Source organism: Rhinolophus hipposideros (genome assembly GCF_964194185.1).
Source record: "Rhinolophus hipposideros genome assembly, chromosome: X".
In the NCBI taxonomy this organism is placed as follows: domain Eukaryota; kingdom Metazoa; phylum Chordata; class Mammalia; order Chiroptera; family Rhinolophidae; genus Rhinolophus; species Rhinolophus hipposideros.
Genome location: NC_138046.1, coordinates 23,101,609 through 23,122,894, shown reverse-complemented (window position 1 = coordinate 23,122,894; position 21,286 = coordinate 23,101,609). Strand labels below are relative to the sequence as shown.

Sequence of the window (21,286 nt, the reverse complement as noted above, 5' to 3'; positions counted from 1 at the left end):
GGGATGGAGAAGAAGGAGCACATTATAATGAAAATTGTTGGCCAGAACATTGGGGACTTCATTCATAATTTCAGCGACAGGCTTTTGGAGACTAAAACTAATTTATAACCCAACGGTATTAAACAATATTAATAATATTACCCTACATGGATAACTGCTTTATAATTTATAAAGCACTTTTATATCTATTGTCACCTGTCTTTCATTCAACAACTTATGAAGTGAGCAGGTCAGGAAATATTTTATCATTATTTTTGCATATGAGCAATATGAGGCTCAGAGGAGCTGAGTGACTTTGTCCAAGGCCACAATGCTGGGAAGTGGTAAACAGAACTGAGATTCAGTTTGTTTCACTGTTTAGATGAACTGCCCTTCCTTCTATTTATATCTGAAGTTTCAGCAGCCTAAGGGTAGGAGTGTATCCTGTTCACCCATCAGACGGGATCTACCTCTCAGTATGGATGACATGGGGTATCTTACACTGGGGTCACATGTTTGAGGGACTGATATCCCAAGAAAAAATCAAGGAAGGAGTCACTACAAGATCTTGCCTGAGAGTTTCAGCAGTGGATTACTTAGTGGGAAGCAACTTGCAACATAAGTTGCAAAGACCTGACTAGTGGGTTTTCAAAGAGTGCAAAGAAAGTAAGAATGGGTTGTTCAGACAATAGAATACATTTTGGGGAAACTTCCTTAATCTATCCTTGGACTTGTTACCAACAGGGCAATATAAACAGATATATTACTGTATCAACATGTATTTTGAGCTCTAAACTGGACTGAACAACTTTCCCATTAAAAAACCCCCGGACATTTCATTCCTCTACAAACTTTTTACTTATTCTTCAACAGACAATATGATTTGTCCTCATGTAAATTTTGCAACATCACCCATGATAAGAGGTCAAACATAAAGTTCCTTCATTGCTTTTACCCTTTTCATCAAACCAACACATTAATGAATTTATGAATATATGTAACTACTGGCCCACATTTATGAAAGTTTGACTTAACAATTTAGAAGAACAGTTAAGCCATTGAAGTGTCCATTACCTTCCCTATGTGCACAGCCTTGTTAAGAGTAGAAATATAAGGTTATACCTGATCCACTGAAAAAAAAAAAAGATAATAAAAATCATTGGCTTAAACATATTTTCTAATGGCTGTTTTTTCTTTTTTTTTTTTGAAGCTATCGCTCTTTTGCCTTCAGATTATAAAGTAACTGGAGACAGGGAATATTGGGTGCAGAGACTCATGGGGCCCACAGCTGTGAAGTTTTATGGCTTCACTCCAACACTGCTGGAAAGAGGTGAGTGTTGAGGGAGGAAGCACACAGCGGCTTTCCCTCACAACACCTGGAGATGAGAGAAGAATAGCAAAAGGGACCTGTCTACGCCTAGGTTTCAACTTCACCCTCAAAGAACAAGTGGTAAGTTTGCTCTTTTCAGTCCCCATACTGACATGGAGAGACTGAAAGTTTCTTGAGGGCAAACCTTTCCACACAAGAAACATTTGTTTAATATAGACAAGAAACAGCCATTTGGTTTTAATATTGGTTCAAGTCGTAAGCTGAAGATGTGTTTCATGAACTCTCTTCCTCAGCCCACCACCAACCAATTGAAGCCCTTCTCACTCTCATGTAGCAAGAAAGCAAGAAGTAATGTTTTTATCTTGTACAGTTTGTTTCCACTTTCCTCATCCAAAGAAATAGGCTTTTACAATACCCAGGGTCACTTTGCCCTGTCTTTGGCCCAGCTAGAGCTAATATTATCTTTTTCCCCCCTGACTCACAGTTATAAAGACATTAGGCTAACAAGAATGTTCTTTCTGGCTGTTCACAAAAAATAATGCAAGCTGGAGCAAGGGAAGGTCCAGGGAGGATAAGGTGTGAGGGAGTGGTAACAAGACGTCCCTAAGATAGTTGTTTCTTGTTGGGAGTTGTTTTGTGAGCAAATGTTTCAGTTGTGTTCCCAACAGCAAGTGTGGATATGTGCGCACCTACATGGGTGCATGCACATGTGAGCATGCGTTCTCCCATGTGTGTTCCTGCGTAGGAGAGTGGGGCCTTGGCAGAGAGGGAGCAGATGCTTAAGGTGCTTAGTCATCATGTTTTAGCCAGGGACACCTGGCCAGAGCTTGCAAAGCTTCTCAGGGATGAGCCCCAGCTAAAGCACTGGGAGTAGCCAGCTTCCCAAACAGCTCACAAATAAGAGCTTCGACAAGGCCAATAACAAGAAACAATGCTGACAGTAGCCCAGCAACAAAACAGTCAACTTATTGCACTTGAAGTCCATCATGGATGATTTGTCTTTGGAAGGGAGTCTGAAAATGGGTGTTCAGTGTAAAAATGTCTTATAACTCATGGGCTAAATTCAATCTTTCCAGAAAATACATGCCGAACAAGGGATACAAGAAAGCCAAAGAGCTTCCAGAGATTTTGGAATAACCATAATAGTCTTCGGGTTGTTATCAATATTGGCGAGCGTTAACAGGTAACAAAGCACTTTCAAGTTCAGTATCACATTTGGTTTTCACAATAACTCAGGGAGGTAGGCAAGTATGATTCCCCCATTTTTATAGATGGAGAAACCGAGGCTCAGAGCAGCTCAAGTTCCCACTGTTAATAAATGTGCTACGACTGGAACTCCAATGTCCTAATCTATCACATTGATGACTGGGCATTGGACCTCTTTTATGTTTCCTAAAATACTTAGCTCACCGTGGGACGGTAGCTTCTTAGATCTTGTAAGTATTAAGACTAAATGCTACAAGTACAGTCAACTAGAAGGTGGTAAGGGCTGCCAACAGATCATCTAGGGACCTTCTGGCTCCATAGGTTTGGAATGGCATGTGAGATTCTGCATTTCCAACACACTCACAGGCGACACAGATGCTGCTGGTCCATGGGCCCCACTTAGAGAAAGAAGGGGTAAAGGGGTATTGCTGAATGTTTGTTACCTGGTTTTAATTGCCTTTCATGGGTCTTAAACAAACAAAAAAGGCATTTTTAATCTACATCTGCAGATTCTTTGAGCTCCCATAGGTCAGCAGCAGCAGCGGCGGCAGCAACAGACCAGTAGCTTTAATAGTAGATAATCGTGTTTTGAGGGCCTGCTCGGTGCCAGTTACCTTGCAAAATGCTTTGCAAGGATTATTTTATTTAATTGCCACAACCCTGTAAAACTGGCTGAGAGAGAAGAAGTAACCCACCAAAAGGGAAACACTGTAACTTTGGTACCGAGAAGTGAAAGGAACAGGTTAAGCTGTAAGCTATAAGATGTCATGGTCATCTCACCAACAATGAAATGCAATAATCAGAAAGAAGGGGCAGACACTGAGAATTCTGTGTTAAATTGAGACATAATAATTATAGAGAAAGCAGTGGGGTGCTTTGAAATAAAGAGATTTAAAAGTGAAGCTAGCCCAGAAAGTGTAGAAACTACTCAAAACTTCTTATTAGCATCCTGCTGTACAGAAAATGAGATCTTTCAAAAAATGGAACTAGCTCAGGAGAAGAAAGCAGGGAACCTGCAAGGTCAGAAGAAAACGCAAAAGATGTTCCCGAAAGACTCCGATAAGTACCTCGCCAGGGACTAAAGCCAAATAAATGAACACCATCACAGACTGCTGGCCCTCGAATGGCCTGCAAGAATTGTTTGGGCATTCTCTTTATTTTACAAATGGAAAAACTGACTTCTGAAAAAGAGGAAGGGGTTTGCCCTACCTAGGACGCATGGGATTAGAAGCAAAGCCAGGAATAGAAACTAGGTGCCCTGCACTTTACCCAGTGCATCAAAAGAAGGGAAGAACTGAGCCAGGAAAGCGGGCCAGTAGGACCACTTGCTGGTCATAGTGCAAAAGGTCTGTTCAGGGACAAAAGGGAGATAGAAAAGAGTCAGAACATACTCGGAGCCTTGTTTTTCCTTCTCAAACGGTCTTTCGGAGGAAGGAATGTGTAAGTTCTAAATGAGATGATGATAAACGAACACAGTGTTCCAAGTCTGCTTGACTAAATGGATGTTGATGAATCACCAGGACCAGATGGCATTTACCCAGATTTGGGGTAAAATTGTATAATAGCTGACTAAAGTATATAGCCTGTTGTTCCAAGTAGTTAGTGTGTCAGGAGCCTGGAAGATTGCCAACGAGTCTCCTGTCCATGAGAAGCATTTCAAAGGGAACCTAAAAAAATCCAGGTTGGTAGGATCACTGAACATCTTAGGCAAGTGTAACCTATTGGGAGTAAGGCATCATTTTTCCTGTAAATTATATTAACCACCATTTGTGTAGTGTTTTACAGTTTATAAAGCACTTAGGTTTAGTCATGCCTAACTAATTGACTAGAATTCTTTGTGAGGCTAAATGTGCATGTGGACAAAGGGAAACCAGTGGATGTAATCTATTTAGATTTTGAAAAGGCCCTTGACAAAGTCCCACACCAAAAACTATTTAAAAAATTAAGTCACCATAGAATTGTGGAATAGTATTTTGCAGTGATAAGGAAGTGGCTTATAGGCAGGAAAGCAAGAGGAGGGATATGCAGGAACATTTTTGGAGAAGTATGAACAGTGGTGTGGCCCATGGATCAGTGCCAGGACCACTTAATATCTTGGTGAATCATCAGAACAATCTTTTGATGACCAAAACCTTTTTCTGGGCAGCAAAATGCAAAGCAGATTTCAATCTTCTATGATTGTATTGATGAGCAGAGAAAGAAGAATTATAGTAGAGCTGTTCAAAGAGTGGCCTTTAAAATCCTACTGCCTAGCTCTGAATCCTGACTCTGCTCTTAAAGTACCTTAAGCAAATTACTGGATCTCTTCCAGCATAAATTTTCTCGTCTGCAAAGTGGGAATAAAAATAACCCCTAGTTCATGGAGGTGTTGTGAAAATGATATGAGACGATACATGTAAAGTGCTGGCCCAGTGCTTGGAGCATGGTAAGTGACCAATAAACATTAGCGCCTATTATTTCACTTCTTACGTTTATTCAGTGTTCTTCTTATAGGATGCCAGGCTCTGAATGATCATGTTGCACCCTAGGAATGGAACTTGGGAGCCACTGCAGACCATTTTTTGAAAGCACTGGCAGAATTTGTCTTAGTAATTCAGAGGGTGAAGATAACTATAGACTGAGATGGTAGTGAAAGATTTCATAGAAGGAAACTAACAATTATGGAACACCTAGTATGTGCTAGTTACTGGGCTAGATGCTTTACAAATTTTCCTCCTGTAATCCTTCTATAGCCTATGAAGTAGGGGTAGTGACCCCACTTGATTGATGAAGAAGTACTAGTGATTTAGAGAGGAGGCAAAAAAGCTTGTCCTAGGTCATGCTAGTCCATAAAAAATAGAGCCAGAAATTAAATACAACTTTGCTCTACCCCCAAACCTATTTTTTTTCCCCACTGCATCATACCTGAAATGCACTTTGAGGGATGGGCATAATTTAAGAAGGAATAAAAGAGGGGTATCGCCATAGGAATAAAGTGAGCAATGGTGTGAAGACAGAAACAAGAACAGTATGTTTATGGGACTTATGGGGACATGAGTATGGTTGTTTTGCCAACGTGGATGGTTTCTGTGGACTAGTGGTGGGAAATGAAGCCAGAAGGGTAGTTTAGGCTAGACCAGTATGCCCTCAGAACTCTGCTAAGGAGTCTAAGCCTTATCCTCTAGGTACTAGAGACAGGATGAAGGCAGCTGAGCTAGGGAGAAGTAGATGCTCCAGAATTATTAACCTGGCAGCAGTGCAAGATGAATGTGGTAGAATCTGCTGTTTGGGTCTGCGATTCTTTGTGCTCTAATCTGCTAGCCTAAAGCTCTCAATACTCTTGCCTGAGCTTGGAAGCCTGGAGAACACTTAAGATGTGATTGAAATAGCATGTGCTGGAAGGTGGAAGGGGGGAATAGAAAGCAGTGACAGAAGCAGAAAAAATTACAAATAATATACAGGGATTTTGGGCCCAAGTGTATATGAAAGGCAAGGAAGAAGAAAGAGTCAAAGATGACTTCAGTTTTAAGCCTCAGTGACCAGGAGAATGGTAGTGGCGTTAAAAACATAAAGATACTAAAGGGAGTAGCCAGTTTGGGATGGTCTATTGATAAGTTCGATTTATGACACATGGAGTTGGGGGTAGTGGTGGGAAAGCCAGGTAGAAATGACTAGTAAGTAGCTGGAAATGTGGGATGATAGCTCAGCAGAGCAGTTAAGACTATGGGGAGCAGTTGTCCTCATAGTGATATAATAGTTAAAGAATGTTCACTGCAGCATTATCCACAATAGCCAAGAGGTAGAAACAACTTAAATGCCCATCAGTGGATAAATGGATAAAAGAAAATTGTGGTGCACACATAAAATGGAATATTATTCAGCCTTAAAAAAGGAGATCCTATCACATGCTACAACAAGGATGACACTTGAGGACATTATGCTCAGTGAAATATGTCACTCGCAGAAGGGCAAATACCACAAGATTCTACTTATATGAAGTACCTAGAGTAGCCAACCTCATAGAAGCAGAAAGTAAAATGGTGACACCAGGGATTGAGGGAAGGTGAAAAAGGAGAGTTGCTATTCAATAGGCATAGAGTTTCAGTCATACAAAATGAAAAAGTTCTAGAGATCTGCTGTAAATTTGCATATAATTAACAATATTGCACCGTACACTTAAAAGTTTGTTAAGAGGACAAGTTTCACGTTAGATGTTTTCTTTTTTTGCCAGAATAATAATAAAAAAGAACTTAAAGAAATCATTTAAAAAATTGAAAGAGCCGGAGTAGATGAGATCTGTTTTCTTTGGAAAGAGAGAAAAGACAGGCTTAAAAGAGACCTCTGGATAATCTCCAGTTTCAGGGTAGGATTAGGGAGAACTAGTGAAGGGAAGAGGCTGAAGGAGAACTAGCATGTAGGGTCTCAGAGGCCATGGGTGATAGGGTTTCAAGGAGAAGTCTGTGCCCTAAAGAGGGAAGAGTATGCATGGCACTGGAAGTCTCCAGACCCAAGTTAGACTTCTAGTTCTTCCATTTAGATAAATCTTATTTCTTCTCTGAGCCCCCGTTTTCTTACCTGTAAAATGGATAGAAGAACACCTATCCATAGGAAAGTGCTTTGTAAACTGGGAAAATCAGTACAAACATGAGGGGATTTTTTGTTGCTGTTGTTTTGCCTTCTTGACCCTAGCAGCTCTACTTGATTTTCTCTCTATTGCTGTTTTCATGTAGCTCTGCAGTTATGTGTCATAGCCTATCTATGTTAGACTACTTGTTAGAAAACAAAACAAGTATGATGGTCTAAGAAGAGAGGGTCTGCTAATGTCTCTTCCTCAGAAAGTTGCCCCATTATTGGTTTTCAGTAGATTCCCAAGGTTGCATTTCTTTTTATAACTGAAAAGAACCACGGACATTTCCAGGGGGAAACAGCCAACTGATTAGGTCAGTACATTTTAGACAATGAAAAACAGGAAGTTACCCTTTTAATCTAGCCAGGCCCAGAGATTTAGAAAAGGCTTCCTGAAAACTTTAGTTTTCTAGAGTATATAGTCTTTTCTTGAAAAGTTCATGGCATTGTGTGTTGCAGGGATTTTAAGGGAGTTATGGAGAGCAGATTCAACTGGTTTTTAATTCCCAAGCATCACCAACCATTTCAGCTAGGATCTGAGTCGGCACTAATCAGTTACCTGCCAGGAAGTGGAGCTGATTCTTCACTTTCATCATTCCATCACCAGAGCCCCCTCCTATGCACTCATCTTCATCGTCGCCACAGTCTCCACTTTCAAGCCCTTCCTCATCAAGGTTTTTCTCCAGAACTCTACCTTTGGGCACAGACATGGTTCTCAGGAGCTGAAAGACAACAACCAGGAATGCAGCAGCTCTTCAGATTTCTCGGGTAGGTTTAAAATAGCGTTATTAACAGGAGACATTGAAAAACGTTGAACGAGTTACACAGAAGTTTTTAAAAATCATTTTCAAATTTAAATCGGTATAAACTGCTTATGCTCTTTAGTTTCATACTTCTGGTCCTTTCCATAGCATTTTACATGATTTGCTACTCATTCACTCTACCTACCCCATGCAGTAGCCAGAATGTATCCATACCATGGTATTTAAGTTCCTGAAATCCTTCTTGGTGGGACAACTCAGATGACCTTAAGACATGATAGGCAAAGCACATTTATAGGCTGAGAGGACACCAAGATCAGCAAAAAGTTCCTTATGGAAGCCCCCTATTATATTTACATTTACTAAATTAAAACAACAAATGATTGCCACTAAATGAAGAGAATAGCAGTGACTTTTATATACATTTTAAATGATCCTTATAATTAATTGCCATGTACCATGACTTGATCACTAGAAAAAGTTAAACAACATCTCTCTCTTCCATGATTTCAATAAGATGCTTTGAAATTTATTTTGCTTTTTTGTAGGTAATATGCCTACCTAGAGGCATGTTTGTTTTGCTCCCCAGTGTCTGCCTTTCCAGTCACATAGTCAATGCCTTTCTTATTTTATGGGGACTCCCACCTCCCACAAGTCTCTCCACTGACCCAGAAGCCCAGCTCACAGCACAAGTGGTCTCTAAGGGTGGTTCTCAGACTCCATTTTAATTTTCCTCACCATCTCTCCCCAAGGCTATGTTCCAATACTCTCTATTTCTGCTCTAGCTTCTGCCCCACCACCCATTTTTAGTCCTAAATCTCAGGTCCACCACCTATTTTTAAATAACCTCCAAAAAAGATGCTAGATATACCAAAACGGAGATTTTGGCGATTGTGGAAGAGATACCCAGAAAAAAAGATGCTGTATACATAGGCACATCTGGGATTCTACGGTTTCCGTTGTCTGTGCTCATTGTCACTGAAAAGTATACCTTTACGTTCTCTACTTGTGATTTAGCTGTTACACCAAGATCAATTGGAGCAAACTCCATACCACAGAGAAATGCGACTCTGTGGGTTTTATTTTTTAAGCAAAGAAAGAAAAGTCCAAAATAGTTCTTTCCTGGCCAATAACCTCTAAGGGTGTCAGAGAAGCCAACCTACCTACCATCCCCCACTCCGGCACCATCTCTACCTTGCCACTCTAATGCATCGTTTTGCTAACCCTCCCCCTGTCCTCTACTGTCTATCTTACACATCTAAATGTATAATATAGACACATAGGCTAGGATAAACTAGATTAGTGGTTCTCAAATTTTTTGGTGTCAGGACCCCTTTATACTCTTATTGGGAATCCCAGAGAACTTTCGTATATGTAAGTTACACCTATCAGAATTTACCATCTCAGAAATTATAACTGAGAAATTTAAAAATATTTCACAGCTAATTTAAACATAACAATAATAAAACCATGATGTATTAACATAAATAACATTTTTAATGAAAAATAAATATATTTTCCCTGAAAACAGTTAGAAGGAAGGGTGGCATTCTTTTACATTTTTGCAAATCTCTTTAATGTCCAGCTTAGTATGATAGCTGGCTTATCATATCTGCTTCTTCATTCAATCTGTTGTTATATGTTGGTTTGGTTGAAACATTTGCAGAAAATTCAGCCTCTCACAGACATATCGTGGGAAGAGAGAGAAAGATTTTAGTAGCCTTTTCAGGTTATTGTGGATATTTTTCATTGATACTACATAAAAACTCAACAACTGGAAAAGGTTAGTTGCAATGTGTAATATGGAACCATATAAATAACCTTAACACAATGTTCTGTTACATTAATATCCATTGGTACGCTTTGAACTTTCAATGGACCTTTTACACATTTTGAATCATCACTCGTGCGTCACCAGGAAAATATTGGTCCACTGAGCTATGCAGGTCTTCCAAAAGTTAATACTTTTCATTATATGATATCAAAAAATCATATTTATTAACACCGCCTACAATCTCATTAGAAAAGTCTTTAAGTATTGGGAAGCTTTCAAGCTCACAGTAGCAGATACAAGTTTTCCAAAATTTTAATATTTTCATGAAAGTTCAAATTTTATCATTGGCAACAAATACTGTCAGTTTTTCCTTTAACCGACAGGCTCTCTGACAGGCTCTCTTCATTTCTTCAAAGACAATGTTTAGCAAATACTCAAGATTGCTTAACCATAGTTTATCGTTCATTATCTCAGATAAAAATGGTGTTTCATGAAAAAAGAGGTTAGTTTAGCCCATAGCTTAAATAATCCCACAAGTGCTTTTCCTTGAGACGTCCATTAACACAATTTGCAGCAGAAATACCTTACAGGTAAGTTCACATTTCATAATGCTATGCAGAATATTTTTTAAAGTATACTCAAGGATTAAGTTTTAAGAAATTAATCATTTTTACTGCTTCAGCAATGACATTCTTAAGTAAAACTGTCTTTTTATTTCCCTGCAAGTGTAGACCATTGAAGAATAGAATGACTACTAATACAGTTTGATGCCACTGCCTTGAATCATACTGTGGTACCAACAGTCATAGTCACCATTGATTTTGCACCTTTAGTGCAAATATCAACATAGTGAAAAAGGCAAATAACATCTCAGTATTGTGATGCAAGTAATTCTGAGCTTGTGGATCCCTGGGTCTCATGGATTACCAGGGTCCATAAAACATTCTTTGAGTACTGCTAATCTAGAGGATAACATCACTTCAGTTTGACTAAAAACACCCTAATCTCCTCCTTTACTATTATTTCTTATGGAAAAATTGCTTTTGACATAAGCATTTTTAGGTTAACTTTCAAAAAATACAGCCTTCATATATGTCATGGATTACTGAATTAGAATTGTTCACATAGGGGAATTTGTAGTTAGATGTACATTAGTGAACTTGCTATTTCTCAAGCACATCTCACATCTGTGCCTTTCATTAACCTGCTCAGCAAACATTAATTGAGCACCTAATATGAGCTGTTTTCATTTGTCTATTGAAAGTTCTCCATTGTTTTAAGCCAAGTTCAAATGTTACTTCCTTAATAAAGCCTGCCTGGCTACCACAGATGGCCATTATTATTCTCCCTTTCCCTCTTCCACCACTGCTCCCTTTATTTGTATCTCCTAAATAGCACATTATGTGTGCAACCTGGTATTATTTATTTGTACTTTATTATTTATGTGACTTTGCTCCACTGCCAGACTGTGAGCTGCCCAGGGGCTGTGTCTTATTTATCTTTGAACCCCATAGCATTTAAGGCAGTGTCTTGCACATAGTAGGCACTCAATAAATGTGCTATTGAACTGAAACAAAATAAAGTGGCATGGCATCTTTAATTTTTTAAAAGCTACTACCACAAACTCATGAAAAAGGAGAAAGCCAAAGCACAGAATAATTATACAAGAACTTGTGAATGAATAGCTAAATCCTTTGGACGATCCTGGCTAAGACCTGTAGCTAATCTTTGAGAGGCCATTTCCTAACTTCATGTACAATGCCCTCAGTATTCTCCCGTAGTTCAGATTTTTTTTTAAGTGCAATTAACAAAAACAAAAAAAAACCTTTAAAACTCTGTCAGTGAGATAACTTCTTTAGTTCTTAAATTACTCCCATTTTGGAGACAACTTCAGCATTGAAGAAGGATTATAGTATACTTTCAAACCATTTTACACAGACATCTGCGGACGAGCCTAACCCCCACACATTAACAAAACGAATCCAAATCTAGAAAGCTATTGTTAATGTAAAAGTATTAAAGAAGAGTCTGACGCTCCAGAATGTTGAAAGAAGGGTAATCTGTCAGAGATGAGAAATTGCTAGCAAACACTGTGGATTTAGTGCAGCCAGGAATTTGGCACAAAAATCAAATCACCTAATTACAATTCACAATATTGACCTTTTTGTTCCCTCTCTCACTCTTTACAATGTCTTCCAGATTGAACACTCACTTTATAAAACGAAAGTTACGAGGGCCTTGCACACAAAATCAGGTAACTTTAGGTGCCTAATGCTTTTGATTAATGGTTTGCCATTTTCAAAGGACACTATCCTATTAGCTTTTTAAAAGTCAAGGCTCAGAATAATGATTATCAATGTAAAGTATCTTATTAAAACACAGGTCTGATTATTTCACTCCCGTACCCCCATAGTCATCGTATAAACCTGACATTTCTGCCATGCACTGTTTGGCATTCCTTAGTGGGAAGTGCACAAGGCCTTTCACAGCCCAGCTTTTTCTACAGCTACTCTTCTCCTTGCAATTCTGTTTGAGCCACATAAGACTATCACAGTTACTTAAATCAATTATTATTTTATGATTTAATGTTAATTATATTTGTCAATATAATATAAAAAGGTGAAAGCAAAGAGAAATCCAGGGGGGAAAAACCCAATTCCCAAACAACATTTGTATTTTCAAAAGTAGGTTTTGTTTTTTTCTTTTTTGCCTATATTTTTACATAGTTGAGCTTGGATTTTAGAATCAGACTGACTGAAGTTGGAATACTATTTTATCCCCTTATTAACTTTTTTTCCACTATTAACTTTGCTGCTTAATTTCCCTAAACCTCAATATTCACATCCGTCAAATGAGGAAAATAATGCCTGTCTCATAGAATTGTTGTAATGAACAAGTGTGATCAGTGTAAAGTTTTAAATGTGATAAAACACTTAGTACAGCACCCTTAAAGGATCTAGTGAAATTTACTTAACCATTCTCTGAATATTGAATATTTATGGTGTGATCAAACAATACAGTGAATATTTAAATTAAAAGACTTTATTACAGTAAAAGACACATTGCCATTAATCCCCCTCAAAATACTCCTCTTCGCTTTGAACACACTTATCCCATCATTCTTGCCACTTTCTGAAGCGTTCTGCAAGTCCTCTTTCATGCGTGTCTTTAGTTGTGCTATCATGGTTGCCTCAATGTCCTGAATCATTTTGACTTTGGGGAAGAGAAAGAAGTCGCACGGTGCCAGATCCGGTGAATAGGTGGGTGAGGTCACACTGTAATGTTTTTATTTGACAGAAATTGCCGTATATACCAGAAGCGATGTGTGACACGGAGCGTTGTCATGATGGAGGATGATTTATGGCACACTTTAAAACATACCTTCTCTCAACCGTAGCTTACACCCAACTGACTGCACCAAACAAGTTGGAACTAGTCACACACTGCTAAGGTTCAACGTGCTGCTTCCCGTGTTGAAGATCCCTGCCTTTCTGTTGGATGGCACTTGGCAGCAGCATTCACAGTACTTTGTGATCACAAGGGAAAGCTTCCGTGTCACACATCACTTCTGGTACAGCAATTTCTGTCAACTAAAAACATTATGGCGTGTCCTCATCCACCTTATTCACCGGATCTGGCACCGTGTGACTTCCGGCTCTTCCCCAAAGTCAAATTGACCATGACAGGAAAATGTTTTGAATTGATTCAGGACATTGAGGCAGCCACGACAGTGCAACTAAAGACACTCATGAAGGAGGATTCCAGAACTGCTTCAGAAAGGCAAGAACGATGGGATAAGTGTGTTTCAAGTGAGGGGGAGTATTTTGAGGAGGATTAATGGCAATGTGTCTTTTACTGTAATAATATTTATTTTTTTTTTTTAAGGAGGGCACAGCTCACAGTGGCCCATGCGGGGATTGAAACGGAAACCTTGGTGCTACCAATACCACACTCTAACCAACTGAGCTAACTGGCCACCTGTAATGAATTTTTTAAAAACTTAAATATTCACTGTATTGTTTGGTCACACCTGGTATATCACTTCTAGTTCTTTTGTTTCTATAAAGATGGAGTATCAGGAGCATTCACATAACTCTTTCCATATTTTGGATTATTTCTTTAGTTTCCCATTAGTAGGATTATTAGGTCAAAGGGTATGTACATTTTTATATACCATGGGAGTGAGTCTCCAATTTCCATAAGAATTCCCTAAGATGATAGATAAAAACTCAAGCTCCCTGGCCCTACCCAGGGGTTCTGATTTAGTAGATCTGGGGTGGAACACATAAATTTGCATTTTTAACTAGATCTGTGCCCCCATCTTATCATGAGCGAACCACACCACTCTATAAGAAAGGCTATTGCAGTGTTACTCCACTTCCTAGAAATCCTCTTAAACCATTTTTGGACAAGAGTTACCTTAGCCCTATGTGTGTTAGAGTTTGACAATTTCCTTTTCACTTAGGTACGGACATCATGGCCTTCTGTCTTTGTAGTTAATGAAAATACCCTGTGTAAAGGTTATTGACTTTGTTTGATTAGAAAAGGAAATATTTAAAGTTAGCTTTGAAACAGGTACTCAGAGTTGTATGATAAAAGGAAATAGAAAGCCTGGAATAAATACTTAAGAAAATTAGAACCATAGTATAAGAGGAAAAAAAGGCTTTCTAGAATATAACAGTTTCATGTTCTTAAAACCATAACCAAGATAACAAAAGAGCTCTGCATCATGGGACAATGTGATTTGGCCAAAGCTCTTTTCATGCTTGGCTGACAGAAGAACAAAGATCAAAGGACATACTAGTTGTTCTTAGGGGGATCAACTATTCTGAAATTAGACCAGTGAGTGCAGCAACTCTTGATCTGTCTATATGGTATAAATAACGTGCCTCTTGGAATTATCTTGATTGCAAAGATATGATGAACCTTATCAGCCACACACTGTGCTAGGGCTTAACATGTGTTCTCTCACATAACCCTTGAATCCTCCCCACCAATTTGTGTAACAGGGAAGACTGCCATCCCCATTTCCCACGTCAAGGGAGGCCACCAAGGCTCAAGGAGGGGACATGACTTGAACAAGTCATGGAGTAAATGATAGACAAGTCATTAAAAATAAGGTCTTCTGCTTCTAAGTCCCGAACTTTCAAAAAAAAAAACCTGCTGTCTTAGGTAAAGACATCAACTAATGGGACCTTCATTTCACATTTTTGCCATCTTGACGGTCTTTACCTGAGAAAATTTCCAGTTCAATCTCAGTTTTCTCAGATACTAGCCATGAACTATACCTTGACGGGAAAGCCTTCTGTTATTTATTGGGTGGGAGAGATAATGACGTTGGACGCCTCCTGCTTGTTTTCACCAGCCTTGCGATCTGCCATGCTTTAGATAACCAACCTGTCTCATCATAAATGGATTTGTTTTGAAAAGCTTCAGACATCTGGTTAGAGCAGAATGAAAAATTCTTTTACTGCTGCTGCACAGCTAAGAGTTTTCTTGACTTTAAGCTCTTTAGCATTTTTAAAATAAAGGATAAGTAACAACATAGATGCTGCAAACATGGGGCTTGATACATATTTTGAGGATTTAGCTGTTTTTTTCTTTTGGCTAATCACATACCTCTCTCTAGACATTTAAAAAAAATATCTGGAATCCAGATTACATTTTAAAGCTATTAAGTTGGGCTTACAAAACTGATTTTGAACTATCTGGATGCTCAGCTTTATACAACCTGCAAGGAATGCTTTGGGGCCTAGTTTTCCATGTCCACAGCAATGTAAACACATGCTTTACTGTTTGTATTTGAGTAGCATAAACTAATGGGAAACAAATGTGGTGGCTCCAATGAATCCTAGCTTTTTTGGAATGCCATTATTATTTATACATTGTGCACATCCACAAGGCCTAGGGCACGTGACCTCTACTTTGTGTGCAGACTTTCTTTGAACGAATGCACCAAACCACAGCCACAACTAATTGGAAACAATTGCAACTCTACACATTTGAGATGAAGCCAGAACCCAAACATATAGGGCTAGAATTAATAGCTATATATGCAGTTTACACATTGGAAAGGCAATAAAGTATGAGTTAAGAGTGTGAGCTTTGGAATCTGACCATTATGGATTTAAATCTCTACTCTGTATACGTAATAGCTGTGTCACTTTGGGCAAGTTGCTTAAACTCTCTGAGCTTCAGTTTCCTCACCTGTAAAATGGAGAATAATGGTATTCATTAACTTCACAGGGTTACTGAAGAATTAAATTAAATAGCACCATTCAACTTTCATAGTCATGTATCCTTCTTTCAGAGAATGTTTCACAGTTTATAAGTGTACAGTCCCTGATGCACCCCCCACTAGACTAACAGAAGGGATAAACTGTCTGTTTCAATTATCAGTATGTAGCAGTGTTTGGTACAGGGTAAATGTTCATGAAATGGATAAATGAACAAATAAATAGAACAATGTATGTAAAGTGCTTAGCACATTTTTTCGCCAGGTAGTAAGTTCTCGAGCATATTAATTCTACTGCTGAGTGCAATGATGATGATCTTAAAGAGGAAGAAGAGGAGGAAGAGGGGGGAGCAGTAGAAGCCACAGTAGCAGACATGAAGAGCTTATTACAAATGCCTTGTAAGGCAAAAGAAATAACACTCCATGGCCAAACACTGAGGCACAAGAAAGAAGAATCTGAGAAAGTCTTCTGAATGCTCCCAGTAAGATGAGGACCTGGGCATTAAGGAGGCATGCAGAGATGTTTATTAATGAAGAGCAAAGGGACCTGCTTCCATACGGTATCAATAAGGCCACTCACACCCAGATATGCTCTTGACTGGGCATTGCTTCCATGTTTGCCTCTTATCCACAGCACACGCTTTCTCTACCACTTCCAGCTTCCCGATTTTTACTTTATGTAAAAACAAATATAGAGCTCAAACTTGTGAAAATAAATCCTCTCAATTAGATAAATGTCTGGATAGCAAAACAAACCAGGATGTGAAAGCAGCAAACTTGGGATGAAATTAAAACTATTTTGGTGGGGCTCCCTTCCAGTGGTAGAAATGGTTCTCTGCAGTTTGAGAAAACTACTCACTAACTGAAAGTAAAAAAAAAAAAATTACAATAATTTTACCAATAGCTTACAACTGTACAGGGTTTTAGTCTTTCCCAAGAGGAGGCATAGCATGGTGGTTAAAAGCTCATACTCTGGAGTCAGAAAAGTTGTGTTCAAATATAGACTCTATCACTTACTAGCCTTGTTACTATAAACAAGTTATTCTTTAACCTCTCTGAGCCTTGTCTCTTATCTATTAAAATGGGTATAATATCCATACTTATCTCCCACATTGCATGACTGTGGGAATTAAGTGAGGTAATCTATGTAAAGCACTGAACTTAGTTAGCATCTGGCACACAGTAAGTGCTCACACAATGTTAAGTTAATATTATACAGTAAAGACGATATACTTATAAAATCTGAATCTCTGAAGGGGATAATTCTAAATTTTTGGTACCAGTTAACATTCACTTATGGTCTGAGTAGGGCTCATTCTGTAGATCCTCAATAAATCTTAATCATGGTGCCATTACTGTCAACATTTCACTGTTTTTATAATTGAAAGCACTTCCACATCTCTTCTCTCATTGATGTACCCAGGACCCTTGTGAGGCAGCAGGGTAAGAACTACGAGCCTCATTTTACAAGTAAGAAAATTGGAACTGAGAGAGAAGTGAGGCAATACGCCCATTTTTAACCTGAAAACTGTTTAAGGGTCACTACTGTGAAGTTGTTAGGATTTGGAATGAGGCTGGGAAAGAAGGCTTATGTACTTCAGTATTAACTTGGAACAGGCATGGCCCTGGGATTGCACAGTGCCTGATACATAATAGGTGCTCAGGAAATGCTTGATAACTGAAAGAAATGAATGAAGCAATGGGTTAACAAAATGAATTAACAGTTTATTCACCAACTTTGCATTTCTATCAATCTCTATTTCTTCAACCCTGGTCTGATATGTCATTGCAGTTGCTCTGGTATGGTAATTGCTAATTCCTGCCTGGGAGCCCTGAACACACTGAAGCTAGACAGCTAGACAGATGTTCAGATAGCCTGAGTGACTGACTGCCGGCATTCACTTTATTAGGACTCCCCTGAGAGGCACGTCCCATATTCCCCTCCGGTTGATTGAGGGAGACTTCTGCTCTGATAAAGTGGGGTAAAGTCAAAGAGGAAGGCAGAAAATTGATCTTTTTAAGCAAATAAACCAACTAACCCAAAGGGATGTGGCCAACCCATGCACAGAGTGGCTGAATGAGCTCCTGAGATCCCCCTCAGTGAGCCTTCTGCAATCCTCAATGAGCACTCAGTCTGCTAGATTAGTCAGTCTTTGTGTGTTAATTCTGGGATCTGTAATACCTCCTTTTAGGATCTCCAGTCTTACTAGAATAAATCTCAGTTTAATGGGCCAAAAGCCTCACAAAATAGAGTTCCAGTTATAAGGCTAGAGTCAAGGCAGGCCTAGCCTCAAGAAGCCTGCCAGATCAGACTGATTTGCCAGGTGGCAACAAAATGCAACCACAACAAGTTACCCTTGCAGGACACAAAGTCCAATTTCCCTCTGAGAGCATCTGACCCCGGCTGCTACCTGTTGAAGATTAGTGGCTTTTGGCCCTGTGTCAGTTTTAAATAGTTGTGAAAAGCCACAAGGACACAGACAACTTTTTCTGGAAGGAAAACTTACTTCGAAGACATCTGTGAAGCCCCATGGCACCGCTCAGTTTTCAAAGGAATTGCCTCAGTTAGATGAGGGCCATTGACAGAGGGCAATGGTCCCAGAGTAAGAGTGTACCAAGATATCACACATTTCCTCAGGGAACGGAGTTTACAGAGACACGATCTGAGCATTTACTATTGTCCTGGTGTATAAATCTGATTCATTCCAAATAGACATCTTGTGGTTATACTTTTGGGAAATAAGAATTCTTGCCTCTAAAAATAACCTCTATGTATGAACCACAGTAGCCATGTCATCAAGCACAGGGCTTGGAGAGTCAGCCTCAGTGACTGGAGGATGATCGTTCACTATTCTTCCAGAAGGCCTCTGGCCCACCAAGGGTCAGTGAGATACTTCTAGTTCCCTTGGCAAAGCTTCCTTTCCTTTGAAGACTGGGTTTGGATCAGGATTGATAAGTAGGTTTTCAGTGAAAACAGTTTTCTTTCTCTGGTCTACTATTTGAAAAATATGAATTTTTAAATATGTTTCAGATACTTAGGATGTATTATATTATTCTGAAGTACAATAAATGACCTGGTACATCTAGTACAAATAAATTAGCGGGGACTTGATGAAAAACTAGATTCTGAGTTTCTAGTTGCTATTTCCTTGGAGGTGAGAGAGCTTTAAACCTTTCCCTTTCCACATTTTAGGCTATGGAATCCTAAGGGGGAAATGAGTTCCTACAGCAAACAGGAAACATGAGTAAAATTATTATAATATTCATATATAATCTCATATTTTTAAAGATTGAAATAGAAGAAGCAAAAGGCTGGTGCTCTTGTATGCCTTTTAGCCTCATTCCTTTAGTAAACGTTAACGTAAGATATGCTTGGGTGGGGCAGCTCGTTAGCTCAGTTGGTTAGAGCTCGGCGCTCTTAACAACAAGGTTGCCGGTTCAAGCCCCCACATGGGCCACTGTGATCTGCGTCCTCCACAACTAGATTGAAACAACTGCTTGACTTGGAGCTGATGGGTCCTGGAAAAACACACTTAAATTAAAAAAAAAGAAAAAGATATGCGTGGGTAACCCTTTTAAGTATGAAAAACTGGAATGTATCCTAAAAACAGTGCTTTGTTTGGTAAATACAGAATTAAAGATGCCAGAACAATTAGCTCTTTCCAAAGCCACCATGTATAGGTTTTGTAACGCTTTGGTCACAGAACACAACTAGAACATTGGAATTTTATGAGGGCTACTGACAACCTTAGTCACATACTGCAGCTACCAGATGATTAAGTACTTCCTTATCATGGTAGTTTTCCTTTCTGTACCTTGAGTGGTTTGAATGGAGTGGTCAAACAGTGGATGAAGGAGTGTGAAATGGAACCACTGGTATTCCCCAATAGCAAAGGAATTTGAGCCTTGCCTTCTGGTAACCATTTAGGACACTCACTGTTTTAAAGGAAATCACTGACCACTGTAGTTCGACTCAAGCTTGGTCATTGACACTGAATATATTCACTACCTTGTTGGAATTCCATATTTGGTCAAAAGGTCTTTTAACAAAATTCACAGTCACTGTACATCTACTTATCATTGATACTGGAGATCATTTTTCCAATTTTAGCTTAGTCAATTCTAGTTTCAGAAATTCCAGTTGCAGAATTTTCTGCTGGGTTGATTGTATACGCTTACAAACTAATATCTGCTTGGCATTTGGCGAAACTATCCTTCACACTCACCTCTTATCCCCTAAATAAAATACTCACTAATTTAGTATATCTATATACTTGCCATTTGCTAGTATATCTTAATGTTTTTATCTTCATTTTTACTTCTGTGAAATAAGCATAGAGTTGGAGCCCAGTACAGATATAATCATTTCCATTCTCATGTGAGTTTCTCTCATCATTGCTTCTTATTCTTAAATTCCAAACCTCATCAAGCATCTCTCCTACTCGCGCTGCCTAGAAGTCCGTTCCTCAGACGGGCCCTTTGTTTCTCCTGAGCAGCTTATTGGAATTTAACCACAAGGGCTGGAGAGAGCGTCACGTAACCAAGTCCAGCTCATTTGTACTCAGTGTTGGGCGGAGCTTGGTCCTGTGCTATTTTGGTGAAGTTCATGTCGGTAGGGATTACGGTGAATTATTTTCTGTTGGCTCTCTTTGGTGGATGGGGTGTGCCCATTTTGTTTGCTCCTAGGACTGAAGTTCTTGGCTGGTTGTCTTACCTGGACTCCTTCCCTATCTCACGGAACGATTTGGTGATGATGGGAGTGATAGAGTGGCAGGAATAGGAGAATATAAGTGTAGGAGGGAAAAAGGACAGCTTATCACAGGCTACAACCAACACACAGTTATAGCTCTTTCTTTTTCTTTCTTTCTTTCTTTCTTTCTTTCTTTCTTTCTTTCTTTCTTTCTTTCTTTCTTTCTTTCTTTCTCTCTTTCTCTCTTTCTCTCTTTCTCTCTTTCTCTCTTTCTCTCTCTCTCTCTCTCTCTCTCTCTCTCTCTCTCTCTCTCTCTCTCTCTCTCTTTCTTTCTATTTCACGTAAAAATGTCTTGACCAGTTCTAACATGGGCTTCTCCACCATCCTCTGAGATTCTGTGTAGTTATTTAACAATCAACATTTTGTGAAGTAAATACATGTTTCCCTCCCCCACAATGTTTAACCCCTGTTGATATACTAGGTAATATACACATATTCCGACCATTCTGTTTGTTTAACATACTTCTGGATACAGCTATGGTAATTTTCATCTTTGAAGAAATGAACGTGCATGCCATAGCTAGACGCATCAGGGAAGGAGATGGTGGGAAAGTGGAGAACTTATTGCCCAGAGGATGGTGTCCAGTAGGAGAAACTGAAATATTAAATGTATTAAGCACCCAGAAGTGCTTACCATCATATTCAA

At 39.1% G+C, this 21,286-nt stretch overlaps 1 protein-coding gene across 1 annotated transcript in view; it reads right to left on the bottom strand.

The window, feature by feature from the left end:
• Positions 1-21,286, bottom strand: part of GPC3 (glypican 3) — a 459,086-nt gene that overhangs the window by 56,979 nt on the left and 380,821 nt on the right. The window contains exon 7 of the mRNA XM_081043127.1: positions 7,680-7,842. Within this exon, the coding sequence (XP_080899253.1) occupies positions 7,680-7,842 (163 nt within the window). The remainder of the gene's footprint in view (positions 1-7,679; positions 7,843-21,286) is intronic.